General features: G+C 54.6%; 2 protein-coding genes across 3 annotated transcripts; one reads left to right on the top strand and one right to left on the bottom strand.

Annotated features, from left to right (window-relative positions):
* Nucleotides 1-398: 398 nt before the first annotated feature.
* PPM1J (protein phosphatase, Mg2+/Mn2+ dependent 1J) lies at nt 399-5,735 on the bottom strand. The gene is made up of 10 exons (XM_032249735.1): nt 5,389-5,735; nt 3,921-4,035; nt 3,152-3,439; nt 2,771-2,883; nt 2,405-2,489; nt 1,692-1,810; nt 1,425-1,488; nt 1,161-1,268; nt 865-1,016; nt 399-719 (listed from the first exon to the last, which is right to left on the bottom strand). Exons 1-10 carry the CDS (start codon nt 5,712-5,714, stop codon nt 572-574), a joined length of 1,518 nt encoding a protein of 505 aa, XP_032105626.1. The 5' UTR covers nt 5,715-5,735; the 3' UTR covers nt 399-571.
* Nucleotides 5,736-9,844: 4,109 nt separating this feature from the next.
* TAFA3 (TAFA chemokine like family member 3) lies at nt 9,845-18,194 on the top strand. 2 transcript variants are annotated; one of them, XM_032249732.1, is made up of 6 exons: nt 9,845-10,160; nt 11,426-11,483; nt 13,114-13,229; nt 13,896-14,045; nt 14,776-14,900; nt 16,385-18,194. In XM_032249732.1, exons 3-6 carry the CDS (start codon nt 13,115-13,117, stop codon nt 16,394-16,396), a joined length of 402 nt encoding a protein of 133 aa, XP_032105623.1. In that variant the 5' UTR covers nt 9,845-10,160; nt 11,426-11,483; nt 13,114; the 3' UTR covers nt 16,397-18,194. The 2 variants fall into 2 exon arrangements, with proteins under 2 accessions (XP_032105623.1, XP_032105622.1); XM_032249731.1 differs by having other exon boundaries at nt 14,708-14,900.
* Nucleotides 18,195-18,652: the final 458 nt, after the last annotated feature.

Genomic DNA, 18,652 nt, shown 5'->3' with positions numbered 1-18,652 from the left:
TTTTAGTAGAGACGGAGTTTCTCCATGTTGGTCAGGCTGGTCTCAAACTCCCGACCTCAGGTGATCCGCTGGCCTTGGCCGCCCAAAGTGCTGGGATTACAGGTATGAGCCAAGTGGTGAGTTTAGTTTGAGGTATGTTGAATTGAAGTGCCAACAGGCTGTCCAGGAGATGTTCGGGAGACGACTGGAATGTGTATTAAGGCACAGGAGGGTCTGGGCAGATGAGTGAAGCCACAGAAGTGGACAACGACAGTCACAGCAAATGCATGGAGTGGAAAGAGTGGAGGGTGGAATAAAGACCATGGGGATACCACGTTTTTAGGGCTCTTCTGGTGCTCTTTCCACCACCCCACAGAGCTCTTACCTTTCAGTTTCTAGCCAAAGCAAATAAAGACACACACCTTTATCCATCTGGTTTATTTGCCAATAGCTGTAATTTTGGATATAGCGGACATCCCTTCTTCAGTTAAATTGCCACTAAAGAAGGGTCAGGAAGACAACTTCCAACTTTGGGCAGGGAGAGGAGTATGGAGAGGCTGGGATGGTGGTGGGAGGGGTGGTGTTCAGCCCCTCAGGAGTAACTGCCTGGCCCTCCCAGAGGGATGACGAAGACAGAGATGTCATCCCCGGAACCCAGCTTGTTGTTGGGGAGACGCCAGCCACGGTCCCGGGGGCTGCCCCGGGCCCCCAGGACCAGAGCTTGGGCCAGAGCTGTATACCTGCCAGGAGCACACATGCACATTCATGTACCAACATGTATGTGGGAAGACATACACAGGCCCACACGTGGGTCCCAAGCATTGCTTCCCTTGACCCTTCCTTCACCAATGCCAACCCCTTACCACCATGCCATGTAGCCCCTACCTGCTGTGGTCATTGGGCTCATAGGCCGACAGCACCCTGTCCACAGTGGCGGCTACTTCGCGGTCAGTGGTGACATCCCACAGGCCATCTGTCCCCAGGACCAGCACATCATCCGGGCAGTGCTCATATTGTGTTAGGTCGTATACTCGTACCTGGTCGGGGAAAAGGGCACAGACGATGGAGGTGTGGGGTTTGCTGGACAGGGAGCTTAGGAATAAAGGGACTGCAGATGAAAGCCAGCCCGAGACCCCCAGAGGAGGCAAGGTGTGATTTAAGGGGGCCCCAGTATGGCTCACCTCAGGGAAACAGGAGAGAAAGGGCTTGATGGGCAGGGTGGAACTGCAGACCTTAAGGTTGTGGTCTCCCAAGCCTCGGGTCACCCCAATGGTGGCCATCACCCGAGCCTGAAAGAAATGAAGAGGGAGTGCCACTATAGTCCTCTGCCAGATTATCTGAAACCAGAGATCCCTTCCACCCCTACCCTCAGGTAGAACCTCCACCTCCCTAGACAAGTTGTGATGGGTCCTCCTGCCCTCTCCCACCTCTACCATGGAGTTTACCTTTTTGCCCTCCCCACAGACCAGAGGAAACCTGAGATCCTCCAGCTCGATCTTTTTGTAGGCCCTGGGGAGGGGGAGTAGAGGAGGCATCACCCAGGCATCAAAGCCCCTCTCCCCTCGGAGCTGTGCACCCTCGCACAAACCCCTTAGAAGAGCCACATCCCCCCATCTCCCAGCCTGGCCCAGCCTCCAGCTTCTACCTTGCTGCTGGTGAGGGACTGGTTGTATTGCCATGGGAATGGGCCCCAGCTCTGAGGGAAGCGTTACCAGCCGGTCATGTTCTGGTCTCGATACAGCATCCTCTGCCCCAGCTCCTTGGGCAGAACTCTTCGGGGGAACTCAAGGTGGGTGAATTCACTGCCTAGCAGCTCCGGTTTCAGGAAGCCCTGGAGTTGGGGATGGTCAAAACAGAGGGCCAGGGGCATTATGCTCACAGCACACATGCTAGTATGTAGGTGATGTTAACTACAGCAGACCCTTAAATAGAGTTTACCATTTGCCACACATTATTCTAATATGAGCAAATACTAATTTACTCCTCACAACAGCCTTTAAGGCAGGAACTACTAATGCACAGAGAGGTTAAGGGAGGGAATTGCTGGGGTCACACAATTAGCAGGGCACTCAGACCAGGATGCATCCCGGGCTTCCAGCTCTACAACCATGCATTTGGGCACTAAGCCCTACGCTGCCTTTCAGGGGCCTTTGCTGTTCCCTTCCTCCACCTCCATCTCTACTTCCTACCTCAGTTGGGGCCACAGCGGGAGCACTGGACCAGCCCTGCGCTGCAGCCTCCCTGCTGCAGCCCTGCACCAGCTCAGCCCAGCACTCCGCAGTCCACAGAGCGGCCTTCCCCGTAAACTCCCAGGAAGGCACTTTCTGTGCCTATGGTGGGGGTGTGAGAGTTCTCAGGGCCATGGGGTGCAGGGAGGCACAAGACCCAACAAAGAAGGGGGGTAGGGAGTTAGGTTCCTACTTACAAGCAGTTGAAGACGCTGGCGCTCAGTCTCCGGGGTGAACTCCCGGGACATTGGAATGATTTCACCATTCCGGACAATGATGGCCCTGCCCGAAGAAAGAAAAGGAATTGGGGCTTCGTTCTCTTCAGACTCCCTCATGAAAAATTCCAGAAAAACCAGGCCCTCTCCATAATGACCTTTCGGATTCCTTACCCAGACCCCCATATCTGCCCCCGCCATGGATATTTCAGGCCACTCCTTATGTCTGTCACCCCTCCTGACTCCCTTCAGTCTTGATTTTTAACCCCTGCCACCTCCCCCCTTGTATTCTCCCATGCCAGAGAGTGAGGCCCTTTGTCACCACTCTTAGAGTCCCCTCCCCGATACCTGCTGTCGCCTGCGTTGGCCACGTACACCTTGCCTAGCAGGTAGACCACAACCAGTGCACAGCAGCCCCCCTCCACTTGGTGGCCACGCCGCTCCCGGGCCATCTGCTCATCCTGCCACATAAGGAAGAGTCAGAGGCTGGTAGAAGGAGAGGTTCCAGGCACACGGTCACCCTCCCCCTGTCCCCTCTATCTGCAGAAATCAACTGGCCCAGTCAGGCTGCACTGGAAGACAGGAGGGAAGACTGGGATAACCGAGCTCTGCTCAGGCTCTCAGAGGTGTTGTGGATTCCCAGGGTGATGCCCTCAGGCCACCTGGCCTCCACACAGAGTTGGCCACAGTGGTTGCCTAGCAGGCCCTTGGCCCAGGTGACCCACTCACCATGAGCTGGAAGGCATTTTCAATGGCCCCCACTACCAGGCTCTCGTGGGTCACTTCCTTCTGTGAAGACCAGCAGGACTGAGGACCAAGTAAGTGAGAGGGATTGGTGGAAACTGGGCTCCCCGGGGTGGATGGGAGGCAGAGGGGTGGTGGCGAAGGGTCCTGAAGTATCTCTACCAGGTCCTTTAGCTGTTCTCGGATATGGCGATGCAGGAGCCGCGAGGCCATTTCAGCAGCTCCGCCCCCTGCGTGCCCATCAAACAGGCCCCAGTAGTAGAAGCAGAGTCCCTGGTGGAGGAAAAGTTGGAGGTGAGTTCTGTGTGTGTGTGTGTGTGTGTGTGTGTGATGCAAGGAGAAGAAGAACAAGACTCTGGGCATCTATACAAACATCTGAGAGGAAGTCAGTGTTTGCTGTTGAAAGCAAATTAGTCTTATTCACTTATTCACATAAGGCTTCCTATGTGTCAAGAGAAAGGAAAGCGTCAAAAAAGCCAAACTCGGAAGATAAAAGATGCCAAATTCAACACTGGCAATTAATTAAATCATCTATAAATATGTGAGCTCTACATTTTAGGTGGGAAAGTAACATTCATCGTTACATGGTAGACTCTAACTGATAAATGCCAGGTAAAGGTTCTGTGCCAGAAGGTAGAAAGCTAGTGAGTTAGGCAGGTCTTCCACTTAGCTCAGATTTAAACCCAGAGGCCTGAGTCCCTGGGGAGAGGTGTCACTGTGTCTCTGGAGTCTGGGAAAGGGGATGGGGGCTTACCTGGCCTCGGCTGGGCTCCCTGAGTGCTCCTGCAACACTCCTCCTACCTTCCACGTACACCACTTCACAGCAAGCCTGGTCCTCATTGTGCCGACTCTTGCCAGCATTGATGACCCTGCCAGGCCAGAATGACCACATCAGGTTGGACACCAGACCAGGTCCTGGAATAACCCCCACCTTAGACACACACCATCTCCTGTGCCTGCTGGCTAAGCTGAGAAAGGTCACAGCCACCTGGGATCCAGGCCAGAGGGAGGAGAAGGGAGGGCTGGCAAGGTGCAAGGAGTACTGTCTGGGTGGCCAGCCCTACCACCTCACAGAAAGGCCAGCAGGAGCTTCTGGCCAACCGCTATGTCCCCTGCCTGTCTCACTTCCCCCATCCCTGGCAAAAGAAAAAGAAAAAGCATTCCTAGTGGTGCTTCTGGGGTAGGGGCTAGATGGTAGCAGAAGTCTTATTTCCCTGCTATCTAGACCCTACATCCCGCCCTTCACCACTATCAACTCTCCCAGTGCCTCTTCCCTAGCACCTCATCCTCATGGGCACACCCACCCTTATCTTAAAACCATCCAGCCAAAGTTTCTGCGGCCTTGACAATGAGGAAGTTCTCCAGCCCAGATCGGGAAAGAGGAATTGAAATAGAGTAGAAGTGGAAGCCCACCTGGACTGAGCAGCAGCCACTTAACCACAAACTGCTCCCACACAGGAGGCTAAGGGAGGTGGTGGTGGGTCCATGGGCCACCAGCCACCTTCCTCAGCGACCTCAGTGCCCCCATCTCCCTCGGTGCTCTGCGTTCCCGGCAGATGCATTAAAAATACACACAGCCCCGGGGCCAGCGGGCCGCTCCGGCCAGGGGGTCTGCTTCTTTGTCAGGCCAGCACGAGTTGGCCAGCTGAGGGGCATCCAAAGGGGACCCTTCTCTACCCCTGGCGTCCCCCTCCCTCGACCCTGGGGAAGCTGGCGGCCTCCTCGTGTCGCGGGCTATTTCTGGGTGTGGAGGGGGAGGGGAAATACGGTAAGAGGGACAGGGAACTGGGGCGCTGGAGCCGGGAAGCCGGTAAGCGAGTCTTCCCTACCGCTATGTCCCCTATTAAAAAGAACCCCGCTCCTTCGTGAAACCCCTTCTCCCTTAGCATTTAAGCTACCGGGCCGCGACTGGGAACTGGCCAACTCATCTTTCGCGGGGCCCTCCGCCCTCTGGGCTCTGGGGGAAAACGGGGTCCCGAGGCGGCGTGGGTGAGGACAGTCAATGAGCGGGAAGGACCTGAAGAAGGTGACACAGGCTGCGCCCGACTGGAAAGTGGGCTGGGAGGGGGTGCGGCCCGAAGCCCAGAGGATAGCAAAGGTCCTGGGAAAAGGGAGCTCCTGGCCCGAACGCGGAGTGGGGAACGCATCCTAGCGCCGGGGATGCAGAGCTGGGGACGGGGGTGGGAGCCCCATCCTGATTTGGGTGCCCCAGGGGCGCTCACTCAGCGTAGCCCGTGCTCCAGGGCAGGCGGCGGCCCGTGTCCGGGGGGCTTTGCACAGCCCGGCCCGCGTGGTCGTCGGCGCGTCTCAGCCCCCCGGGGCTCAGCTGCAGAAAGGTCGGTCTGGAGAAGCTCGCTCGAGCCTCAACAGCCTTCGCGGACGCCGCGCTCCCGCTCCCAGCCTTCCCGGGAGGGCTCCTGGGCGCTTCTGGAGCGGCAGCGGGCGGCGCCGAGGCGGTGTTGGGCAGGTCCGGGGATTTGGGGCGCGGAGGCGGAGCGCCCCCGGAGCTCACCAGGTGCGCCACGGCCGAGCGCACCCGGTTTAGCATGCTGCCTCCCTGCCCCGCCCTCGGCCGCGGCCCCGCCCCCGCCCAGGCCCCGCCCCCAGGGCTCGGGGTGGGCGGTGCTCGCGCCAGATGGCTCTTCCCGGCTATTGGCTCCTGGCCAGCGGGGCGGGTCCCAGGCGAAACTTGCCCTTCCTCGGGGCCACCGCAGGAACCGGCCCCCGGGCCCCCAGCCTCTGCCCCGCCCCATTCCGGCTTGGCCCCGCCTCCGTTTCTTAGGGGCAGGGTCTGTTGTTGTGGCAAGGGGGCGGAGAGAAAGAAGCCTTATTCCGCTCGTGCGCTGGATTAGACTTCAGCTAGAACGTCTCCATTGTGACGGGGGCTGGGGACAGGGAGGTGCGGTCTCTGCTCTCGGTTCGGTGTGACCAGCCTGCCCAGAGCGCCATCGAGCTGATGACCTCGGAGGAAAACAGGTGCTTCAGCCGCTGGGGGTGAAGAGCCAGGTGTTCACCACCTCTGGCTGGGGCTGCTGGAGCTGGAGCGAGAGCTAGAGCGGGCAAACTGGTACCGGGTGGGGGTCTGGGGGTAACGACGCAGGCTGCAGCCGACCACCCGGAATCAGGAGCCGGGGTAGATCCCTGGGCTCCTGGTGCGCCGTTGCCCGTGAAGACGACCTCTCGATCTGGGAAAGCGTTTGCCAATCCCACCCTCCTTTCTCTCTCAGAACCCAGGTCTTTCCCATAATGTAGGTCTTCCCTGACCACAGCAGGACTAGTTATTAATACTTGGGATAATAACAACATAATAAATACTATGTTTGAAGACTTACTGCATACTGGGCCCTTTACAAAGCACGTTCCACACATCATTAGGTTACTTATACTGCACACCAACCTTCATAGAATAGAGGTGGGTTTTATTCTATCAGTGTCACGGATGAGGCAGGACTGGACATTTCTTGTCATTTTACTGTGACTTGCCCCAAGAGGTCACATAGCCAGTGAGAGATTCACACCTATGTCGTCAAACCTGCTCTTTCTTATTTCTCCGGATCAGGAAGAAGGGCTAGAAAGGAGGAGAGAGAGGAGTGGGGGTTCCTCCCCTCCCATCCTCTTAGAACCAGGGCTGACAGCAGTTCAGGAATACCGAGCAAGTTCTATGTCTACCGCCAGGGGGAGACAGAGGCCAGGCTAAGCCCTTGCTTAGGACGACTAAAAGTCCACTCCCTGGAACACCAAGACCGAGCCCAGCCCCTGGTTGGCTGCCTGTTCTTTCTAACTTCTCCCCTGTGAGGGAGGGTAGTACTGACCTGACGACACAAGAGCTCTGTCTCTAAACCTCCTATCGGAGAGTTGATCACTAGGAATCCACAGGCACCACCCACTCACCCACACATCTCAAATGGGGACAAGGCTGTTGTGGCCCTTATGCAAGTAGGAGGTAGCCAGCAGGGACTACGGCACCCAGCTCACGGAACTGTTCTGGGCTCTGTCGGCCAGGTGCTTCCTGGCCACATCCCACTCTGTTCCCCAGGCTAAATTGTGTGTGGCCAGAAGGGATGACTTTCTTGGCAGCTTCAAATAAACATCCCACAATGGTCATTCAGATTGGTAGACTTACTATGCCTGCTATGTTATGTCCAAGCTTTGGGCAGAGAAAGAAAAAATTCTCCTGCCTCAACTTCCCGAGTAGCTGGGATTACAGGCACATGCCACCATACCCGGCTATGGGGTCTGTTTTTTTGAACCCAGGAAGTAGAGGTTGCAGTGAGCTGAGATTGCACCACCACACTCCAGCCTGGCGGCAGAGCAAGCATCTGTCAAAAACAAACAAACAAAAAACACCAGACCACAAGGCAAAAAGAACAGCAAAGGCAGACCAGGACAAAGAACAGGCTGCTTCTATAGGTTTTCCCCTGCTATTTGAGAAAAAGTAGAGCCAACTCTCAGATAAATAACAGCAGCAGCAAGCCAGCAACTGAAGAAACAAATATAACTCCTGGTTGTTGTTATTATTCAGTGTTTCTGGGACAGTTGACTTACCATTTCTTGGTGTCCCCCAGCTCCCTGTTCCCTGCCCTTTCTAGCACCCACAATGGTGTGGCTGCAAGCAGGCCGCAAAGCCAAGCTCAGACACCCCTCCCAGCCCAAGCACCAGATGAACGGCAGGGAGGTTAACAGCTCCCTGGGGCCCCAGAACAGCCCCCGGCCATAACCTAATCATAAGGCTCTCCTTTCCCTGAACTTCTCACCTCCTATTCCTGGCACCATAATGCCTCCTCCATCCTCAGACTGTCCCAGAACCTGGTGAGAAGGTCATCACCTCTACTCATCCCTGAGGCAGCGGAAAGTGAGAGGGAAAAGTGGGTGGGGTAGGAAGAAGCAGACTTGTGGTGTCTTTTTCTCTGTGATTAGCAAGACTCTGCTCAGTGGCTGGCCCTGCCAGGGGAGCATAAAGCTTCAGTCAAGGAGGGGGACTGAACAGCCTCAAGACAAGCCCTTTATCTCAGGCCACAGTGATGGCTCAGGGCCCAGAGCTGGTCACCTTCTGCATTGTCTCTCCCCTCCACAGGACCCCAAACCCAAAGGCCTCCTAAACGAGGAAAGTCCCTTCTGTTAAGAGTCAAATTCACAGAACATCACTCCCTCCCATTTAATACTTTCACATCCAAAATAGAATCCTGTAAAGAATTATTCAGTTGCAATTAATAATATGACAATTTTTCTGATAAAGAAACTGGGTCTCAGATCAGGAGTGGTGGCTCACCCCTGTAATCCCAGCACTTTGGGAGACCAAGGTCCGTAGATCAGTTAAGTCTAGGAGTTCCAGCCAGCCCGGGCAACAGGGCAAAACCCTGTCTCTACAAAAAATACAAAAAATCAGCCCCAGCTTGGTGGTGCACTACAGACTATGCCCACATTCCCAGCTACCAGGAGGCTGTTGTGGGAGGATCACTTGAGCCCGGGAGGAGGAGGTTACAGTGAGCCAAGATCTGGGTGACAAAGTGAGACCTTGTGGGAAGGAAGGAAAGAAGGAAGGGAGGGAGGGAAGGAGGGAGGGAGGGAAGAGGGGCTAGGCATGGTGGCTCATGCCTGTAATCCCAGCACTTTGGGAGGCCAAGGCAGGCAGATCACCTGAGGTCAGGAGTTCGTGACCAGCTGACCAACATGGAGAAACCCCTTCTCTACTAAAACTACAAAATTAGTTGAGTGTCGTGGGGCATGCCTGTAATCCCAGCTACTCGAGAGACTGAGGCAGAAGAATTTCTTGAACCCAGGAGGCAGAGTTACGGTGAGCCGAGTTCATGCCATTGCACTCCAGCCTGGGCAACAAGAGCAAAACTTCATCTCAAAAAAAGAAAGAAAGAAAAAGAAAGGAAGGAAGGAAAGAAGAGAGGGATGGAGGGAGGGAGGAAGGAAGAAGAAAAAGAAAGAAAAAAGAGAAAAGAAAAAAATAAACTGGATTTCAGAGTTTGGTTCCCATGTTGATATTCACACTTATCATCCACAGGGACCATCCACAGCCTACTACTGTCCTCCTGCCATTGCCCACACCCTCACACTTCCCTCAGTCCTCCCAGCCCCACGAGAGCACAGCTCCCGGGAGAGGAAGAGATAACTTACTATTCCCTCCTAAGTACCAGTCTAGAATAGAGCTGCTGAACAGAACTTTGTGCACTGATGGGAATGTGCAACATCTGCCTGTCCAATACAGCAGTCCCTATCTTCGTGTGCATGCTAATGAGGAAGTGAATTTTAAATTTTATTTAATTAATTCAGATTTAAATTTAAACATGACACTAGTGGCTACCCCATTGGACAATGCAGTTCTGCAATCTTCAAAGCTCAAAAACCCTGAGGGCCTGGTCAATCACTCCTCATTTCCAGCTCCTTTTCCCCCAGACCTCCACCTCCCCTGAGCCAGGGCACTGGGGGCCACGAGATCTTGAGGGTTTTGAGGGATCTCCTCTGAGTTGCCGGGCCTGCACCAGGGAGGTGTCCATCCGCACGGAGCCTGCGGAGGCCGGAGGTCCTCTCTCCCTTCCTCTTGCCCTCGGCCGCCAGGGGCCGCTGCGTCCCGTCTGTGCCCACCGGCTCTGCGAGCGCACGGCGCTGTCCCGAAGGAGGCGGCGGCGCCCACGCGGGGCTGGAGGAGCGGGGGTAGCCCGGGGCGAGGCGGCGGCTGCGGCGGCGGCTGCGCGCTCCCCGGCCTGTCGGCAGGAGCCCGGGAGAAAACCGGCTGAGTTCTGCAGAGCTGGCAGGGGCGGGCCTGGAGCTTCCCGGTGCCCACAGCCGGGCCCGCCCTACGGATGATGCCAACCTAATCAGAGCCCTGCCGTCCCGGGGGCGCAGCAACTTGGTGAGGGGGACGGGGCTCCGGACTAGACAGCACCCAAGCTGGCCGCTCCCTCCCAGAGTCTTGTCTTTCCTGTGTTGGTCCCAGGCTCCGTAGCGAGGAGGACTTCAACCAGTGGGCACCACCGTGGACCAGGTAGGTCCCAGGTGTGGGGGCTCAGAACGTGGAGGAATGGGCAGGCGTTAGTGGGGTTTGTGGGGAGAGAGGGCGAAGAAAGGTTGAAGGTTCTTATGGTTCACGTCCTCAAACCCCTGTAATGCAGGCTGTTAACTCAGCCTCACTAAACCCCTGGATTGGGGTTTAGGAAAAATAGGCTGGGAAACTGAGGCAGGAGCATGAAAGTTGAAAAACAAATCCCAGAAGCTTCTTTGTCCAGCTCTCTCTGGGGGAATACACCAGGGATGAGAGCCCAAATGAATGTCCCCACCCCTCTGCCCTACACCCCTCGAAGGTCTTTTGGGCCTTGGGGTTCCTGGGAGACACGGATGAGCTGGACTGGAGGATGCTGCAGCTCAGAGGGAAACAGGATCACCTGAGAGAAGACAAAGCTGCATTTGTCGTGGTCAAAAGGAGGGTTCCTGGAGGGCAGAGAGAAGAGATGACTACTCAGATAAGAGGCACATCTAGCAGGGTGGGAAGCTCAGCCCACAGGGCACACCCATCCCCTGGGAACTGGCACCTCTTCCTCTGTCTTCCTCCAGACCCCCCTCTATGCTCTCCGGGAGCGAGGACTCAGGGGCCTCTGTCCTTCCCGGGCCCCACCATCCTATGCATTTCAGGTCTGCCTCCCTTTAGAGAGGGAGGGAAGAGAGATTCCTAGGGAGAAATGGAAAGCTGTTGGGGTCTGTGGCCATCAAGGCTCAGGGACCTGGAGTATCCCCATTCTAACCCTCTGGAGTGGGAATAGGGATGAGGGTGGCTGGGGCGAGGGTGGCTAAGCTTCATGTGAGTCCAGGAAGCAGGTGCCATGGCAGGTAGGAGGTGGGAGTAAAGAGGAGCAGGGCCTCAGGATTCTTTCCCAGGTGTCTCTTCCAGCAGGAATCTGTCAGGCTCTGCTCCTTTCTTGACCCTCAGCTGCTTCCCAAGGCCAGAGAGATGACAGCAGTGATTCTTAGACCCCTCCCTACCATTACCGGCTTCACTCTTGGGACACAGAAACTCCCTCAGGCCACCCTTCTCAGGCTCGCCACCCTGTGTGATCCCAGAGTCTGCAAGAGCACCTCCAGATTCCCAGGGGAGAAGAGACTGTCCCTGTCCTGGCACCTGAGAACAGCTTCAGAATTGGGCTTCAGTGCCCAGCCCACCCCCTTGCCCTCTCCCAGGTTCTCCTTCACCCCCTGCAGAGCCATGGGCTCCCTCTATCCCTGGCAACCCCCCAAGAATCTTTCCTATTTGTCCAGGTGGAGTGAGTCTGAGGCCAGTAGATGAACAGACAGAAACTGAAAGATCCCCAAAAAGGTGAGTGAGGGGACATTGAAGATGGAGAGTTGGGGGGTGGACAGACATCAAGCACCCTATCTGAGGAGCAACTGGGTCCTGGCAGTTGGTTCAGCCTCTGGTGTTCCCAGAGCCACAGTGGCACTTGTGAGAGCCCAGCAGTGGTCCAGGCCCATCCCTGAGCTTGTGGCTTTGCTGCCTCCTGGGACTGCTCCCACCCCCTTCTGTGGCTGGGCAGCTCCTAGCTACTCTGTGCCTCTTGCTTCCCTAGGGTTCCCTCCATTTCCAGCTTACCCTTTGGGGTTGCTTTGGGAGGCCCAAACCACCAAGAATGAAAGAGGAAGTGAAAGTGGAATAGAGCAGAGGCAAGGTGGGCAGTGGGCAGAGGGCAGGCTTCTAGGCTCTGGACTTCTCCACCCGCATGCGGCCTGGCCTTGGGCAGGTCATTTGACTTCTGTTAGCCTCGGTTTCATCTCTTCCTTTTTAAATTTAAATTTTGTTTAAACTGAAGTACTGCATTCCCGTGGTAGGAAGCTCAAAAAGGAAGAAATAAATCAGGAGAAAAATGTCTCTCTTCTACCTCCATCTCCCAGCCACCCAGTTTCCCTTTTTGATGGCAAACAATATCACTAGTTTTAAAATACATTTTCCACCTAGCACAGTGGCTCACACCTACAATCCCAACACTTTGGGAGGCTGAGGCAGGTGGATCACCAGATCAGGAGTTCAAGACCAGCCTGGACAACATGGTGAATATGAAACCCTGTCTCTACTAAAGATACAAAAAATTAGCTGGGCATGGTGGCACATGCCTGTAATCCCAGATACTTGGGAGGCTGAGGCAGGAGAATCGCTTGAACCCAGGGGGCAGAGGTTGCAGTGAGCTGAGATCACACCATTGCACTCCAGCCTGAGCAACAGGGCGAGACTCTGTCTCAAAAATAAAATAAAATAAAATAAGATAAAATAAAATATATTTTCCAAAGCTGGTTTATTCATATCTGAACAACAAAGATAATCCTTCCTTTATACACATTTTATTTTATTTATTTTTGCGCTGGGGACTCACTCTGCTGCCCAGGCTGGAGTGCAGTAGCACAGTCAGATCACCGTAGCCTCAAACTCCTGGGCTCAAGCCATCCTCTCACCTCAGCCTCTGGAATAGCTGAACTATAGGTGTACACCACCACGCCTGACTAATTCTTTAATTTTTTGTACCTGGGGACAAGGTGTGCCTCCTCCCCATGTTTGTGCCTCCCAGAGTGTGTGGCACAGAGAAGGTGCCCTAGCTGGGCATAGGGGAAACTCCTGCCTGGAGCTGAGCAGAATATATGCTTCTCTGCGGGTGTGGTGGCTCCTGCCTGTAATCCTAGCACTTTGGGAGGCCGAGGTGAGCAGATCACAAGGTCAGGAGTTCAAGACCAGCCTGACCAATACGGTGAAACCCGTCTCTACTGAAAATACAAAAAAATTAGCCGGGCATGGTGATGCGTGCCTGTAATCCCAGCTACTTGGGAGGCTGAGGCAGGAGAATCGCTTGAACCTGGGAGGCGGAGGTTGCAGTGAGCCGAGATCACGCCACTGCACTCCCACCTGGGTGACAGAGCAAGACTCTGTCTCAAAAAAAAAAAGAATGTGCTTCTTTCCGCAGGATGAGTGAGAGGGCTGCTAGGAACTGGAGCACGCGCGGCTGGCTGCTGGCAATGTGCCTGGTCTGGCTGTTGACCCGCCTGGCCTTGGCTGCCTTGCAGCCTCCAACTGCCACAGGTTTGGAGGAGGTGGCAGGGCCTGGGGAGGGAGTTCCCCAGGACACCTGGGGAGCTGGACACCACTCCACCATGTTCCAGAGCAGGCAGATCTCCAAGGCAGAGTAACATCCAGAGATTCTAGGGGTTCCAGCTCCTCCTCTGCTCTTTACCCAGGAAACTCTGCCCACCCCTGCTGTCCTGCCCCAGAGAAGGTCTGGGCAGACCCCTTGCTCACCTCTCCTTCCAGGCTGGAAGGTGTCCTGTGGGGAGAGAAGCCCTCGGGTGGGGGCTTAACTCTAGCCTCCTGGCCTAATTCTGTGGTTTTCCTTCTGGGATGGCTAAAGCCTGTGTAAGCGGATGATCCTCCCCACGCATTGTAAGCCCTGGGGCTCTGGCCCTCACCCTGAGGAAGCTGGCAAGGCGGGGCTGGTGCGGGACTCTCTTTCTTCTGCCCAGGGCCGTGCTCTGTCAAAGGGTGAAGAGCTCGGCCTCACAGAGGTGGGAGGAAGAACGGGAGCTCTGTGAAGCAGCGGGAAGATTTCATCCACTTCCCCCTCCCCTGCCACTGGCACGTTCTTCCGTAGACCCCCCCATCAAGCAGGGAGGAGGGGCTGGAGGCCAGCCCGGGTGGGCGGGAGGGAGCAGGTGGGGCGTCTGGGGGTCTGACCTGGGGCGGCTCCCTCAGTGCTTGTGCAGCGGGGCACCTGCGAGGTGATCGCGGCTCACCGCTGCTGCAACCGGAACCGCATCGAGGAGCGCTCCCAGACGGTCAAATGCTCCTGCTTTTCTGGCCAGGTGGCCGGCACCACGCGGGCAAAGCCCTCCTGTGTGGACGGTGAGTGAGAGGCCAGGACCCGGGCGGGCCCTGTGCAGAGCCTTAAAGAGGCCTGTTGAGGCCTCGCCATCTGCTGGGGATACAATTTCACACCCTCCTCAGGGCTTTCTTGATCAGAGTCTCAAATGGTAGGGCCCGCTCTGGGAGGAGAGGGCAGAGGCGGTCACCCGCCTACCCCCCCAACCCCATCACACCCAGGTGCATTCTCTCGTACAGCCCCTCCTCTCCGCACACACTTCTCCAGCTCCTTCCCCTGCTGCTCCTTCCCCTCCTGTCATTCTTAGTCCTCCTCTCACACTTACCTATGTGGACACACGTGATCGCTCACATCCACGCTCATTCGGCACCCCATACACTTGCCCACTGTGTCACGTGCATGCCAGCTATGCTCTCCTAGTCTGTAGACCCCTCCAGACGCCTCACACCCTTGTTTACACATGACAGAGGGAGTATACTGGTTGTGCATCTATGCTGTTCACATGGTTTCCTTAGAGGCATTTTTGCCTGCCTTCACCCCTCACTGTCTGTGGGAAGATGCAGGGGTCGGTGGGATTAAAGTCGAGAGGGTTACATTCCCAGGCCTCAGCCTGGAGTAGGGGAAAGACAAGGGACATGCATGGCTCAAGGCCAGGGGTGTGTGGAAACGTGCACCTCATTCGCAGACCTGCTCTTGACTGCCCGCTGTGCTCTAGAGAGCTTAGAGCCAGGCTCCTGCCTCCTGCTCCCACAGCCTCCATCGTCCTGCAGAGGTGGTGGTGTCAGATGGAGCCCTGCCTGCCGGGGGAGGAGTGTAAGGTGCTCCCGGACCTGTCGGGATGGAGCTGCAGCAGTGGACACAAAGTCAAAACCACCAAGGTACCCGGGGTGGGCACCTCATCCCACCCTCGCCTTCCCCCTCCACCAGGGGCAGAAAAGGGGGCACAGGAGCCTTGGAGGTCTAGGATGTCAGTGTCCTGAGGTGACATCGTGAACCATGAAATGTAGCGCAGACAGTCCTCCCAGGTCTGTCCTCACCGGGGACTGGAGTTAGCAGGGTCAGGACTTGAAATCCAATGTGCCCTGGGAAGATTCTTGATGTCCATATGCCCTGATTTCCTCCTCCTTGCCTGGAGTTAGTTTGCCTCCAGAAAACGTCAGGTCTGTAAAAACATAGCAGAGAATTGGAGAAATTATCTAGATAATTGAGGAAGGAATTGCTACTTCTACCTGAACTCCAGGTACAGCAGCCCCTCTGCCACTCACCTCTGCCACAACCGTCCCCACCCCCCACTCCCGCTGTTGTTGACTCCCTACAGTTCATACCTCCCCTCCTCTAGTCAGATTTCTGTCTATTGTCACAGCACCCAAGAGGATGATTATTTTCATGGTTTGCTGCCTGCCCCACAGAACAAGGGATAATTAAAATTGTATCAAACTTGTTAGCAGTTCCATGTACGTCATGGTTAATCAGCTGCATTGCTCTGTCATCGCCACTGCTACAGAACAGTGACACTGTGGGGTGAGCCTGGGCTCTGCCTTTGGCTTTCCCTCCCTGCCACCACACACAGCAAACAAGCAAACACATAAGAAAATAGAGAAGGAGGGCCAGGCACAGTGGCTCACTCTTGCAATCCCAGCACTTTGGGAGGTCAAGAAAGGTGGATCACAAGGTCAGTTCAAGACCAGCCTGGCCAAGCGGTGAAACCCTGTCTCTACTAAAAATAGAAAAATTACCTGGGCGTGGTGGTGGGCACCTGTAATCCCAGCTACTCGGGAGGCTGAGGCATGAGAATCGCTTGAACCTGTGGGGCGGAGGTTGCTGTGAGCCTAGATCACGCCACTGCACTCCAGCCTGGGTGACAGAGTGAGACTCTGTCTCAAAAAAAAAAAAAAAGAAAAGAAAACAGAGAAGGAAAGGCAGCCTTCGGCTTCTGAAGAGAGCAACCATTTTCACAGAGCACAGAACAAAAGGAGCTACAGCAAGAAAAAGTTTGGCTCTGAAATAGAGCATCCTCTCTGTCTGTAGGCAGGGGTAAGGGACAGCCATTCTGAGTATATTTCAGATCAGAAGAGAGTGAGACCCCCTACAGAGCTTGTGACATTTGTCACCGTGTTATAGGTTTGGGTTTGGAAGGTAGTGCTTGCAATTTGGGTAACTGCTCTGAGGCAAAAGGTGGAGGCTTGTCTGACGTGCGTTTGCATGGGTCGCCAGATCATGCTTTCCCAGTCTGGCCTGCTTTAGGGTGAGAGGATCGGCAGCAATGGCCTCTAAGTGACCTGCATATTCTGGGTAGTCTCTGGCATGCTGGAAGGGAATAGGCATTCCCTTCTCTGACCTTTCCCTATCGCTTCTTCACCAGGTCACACGATAGCTCTGGGAGGTCATGGCCTGTGCAGGAAAGGCTTGATTGAGCCATGGACTGAAGAATGGTATCCGGTCATCAGCCAGGGAAGATGGGGATTTGCTTACATGCCTCATGCCAAATGCAGCATCAGTCTTTCCGGGGCATGTCAGTTAAGCTGATCAACAGATATGGATGGATCTGCAACCACATACCTAGCGTGGAGCTCGGTTTTTCTGGAGATGCAAAGGTCAACACACAATTCCTGCCCTTAAGGAATGTCCAGTTCAATTGGAGAGCTGCAGACAGACAATTTAGATAATTTAGGTTAAAGTACATGATACCAAACTGTGGCTTCTGGGCCCCATGCCATGGCATGGTGGGGGTTTGGGGATGAGATTCCCACAGTTTTTCAGCCACCCCTTGGCCACAGGGCACAGAGACAAGAGGTCCCATTTACCACCCACCACCTCCCTCCTTCGCATCAGTTCTGAATCCCCAGCAAGCTGCTAACATGTTGCAGGAAAACACTCTCCCCTTATACCAGACCAGCGGCATCTCATTTGGATGCGATTGGATTGACTTGGGGAAGGAAAGTAAAAATAAATCCAAATAACTTCCCAGCAAGGCTTCAGCACACATGTGGCCTGATTTGGGCCATTCACTGGGTATGGGGTGGACAGGACTTTAAAATCACCTCCATCCAAGCACCTCAGGTTTTTGTTTGTTTGCATATTTTAACAGATGAGGAAACAGCCCCAGAGAGGTGAGGCAGCTTGCACAAGATCTTAAAACCCCGGGCTCCCAAACCTCTAAACATTGCTGACCTCCCACTAGCCTGAATAATGGGATTCCAACATAGGCCTCCCATGCTAATTTTATCTCAAGTTTCTGGAACTAGCAAGTATAGGCTGGACAGCGGCGACATTTTTCTTGGGAGATGCTAGAACAGGGACTTTTGCTAAAGTCACTGTTCTCCTATCTGAAATAATCCAGGATATCCACACATCAAGATGTGGGACCATCTGGTCTCCACTTTGCCCTCAGCCTCCAGAATTTCAAACAGGCCCCATGACACCCAGAGGTCACTCAGCACAGTTCCCGCTGGGGCTCAGCTGGCATCTCATTGCCCACTCTGACCCATCTCTTCTGGGGTCTTTGGGCTATAATTCTCAGGGGCTCTGGCTCCAGGAGAGATTCTGGGTGGGACGTGGAGCTGGTTAGAGCCTTCTCCTTTCAAAGGCCCCTGCTGAGCAGCAGGGGTGGCAGGCTAGAGCCTCTGTTTAGAATTGAAGGTCAGTGCAGTCAGGCTGACACTCTAGATGGCTCAGGGATGACACACAGGCTTCAGGGACTCAGAGGCATGGGCTACTTCGATATCTCATCAGTAAGAGAATTGCAGCCTCTGAGACTGTGGGCATTGAGATCACCAAGGCCTTAGGGAGGCGGGTGTCAGTAGAGACCAACCTGGGCGATGCTGAATTCTGACCTCAGAGAGACGAATCAGATGATGATTTGTGGCTGAGTCTCAGCTTCTCCCTCCCTCCCCGTGCAGTAGAACCAAGACTGATATTTCTCCTTTCTTGCCCTACTCCAGTTTATTTTCTTGTTTTTGGCAATGGGGTGAACAATGGTGCCAGCTTCTTACTAGACTGTGAATACCAGAACTCACAACTCGAATCTCTGCAGATGGGGGGCTCAGGGAGTTGGTCTAAGATTGTCATTGCCTCCTTTAAGGTTGGAGGATGGGGGGTGGGGATGGATAAAGAGATTGGCAAACGTTTTCTGGAAAAGGCCACATAGTAAATATTTCAAGCTTTGCAGCTCACATACAGTCTCTGTTCTTTGTTTTTGTTGTTGATTTTTTGTTTCATTTTGTTTTAAAATATCTTTAAAATGTAAAAACTCATCTTATTAATAGCTCAAGTCTTAGCTGTACAGAAACAGCCTCTGGGTCTTTTTCAGAAGGATGCCAATCCCATGAACCTTTGAAGGTAAGGCATTTCTGCAGCGTGGGACTGCCTCCCAGCCTCCTGGCCTGCCTTCAGTGCAATGGGAACCTCAGCATGAGGGCTGGGTCAGGTTTTGTTTTTCTCCTAATGCTTCTTGAGAGATTGGTGACTGAATTATTTAGGCTACAAATGAGACAGCTTTAGCAGAGTCAGACAGTAACAGCCTGTTCTTTTGGAGGCCAAAATGGGGCTTTTCTCTACTCATTCTGCACCCTCAAGACTGTGTCCAGGAAGGAGGGAGAGGGCTCAAGCCCCCTGCTCATCTGCTGCATCC

The sequence above is a fragment of the Sapajus apella genome, unplaced genomic scaffold, assembly GCF_009761245.1.
Source record: "Sapajus apella isolate SASKATOON/1434 unplaced genomic scaffold, GSC_monkey_1.0 scaffold69, whole genome shotgun sequence".
NCBI lineage: Eukaryota > Metazoa > Chordata > Mammalia > Primates > Cebidae > Sapajus > Sapajus apella.
This window is presented reverse-complemented; position numbering and strand designations above follow the sequence as displayed.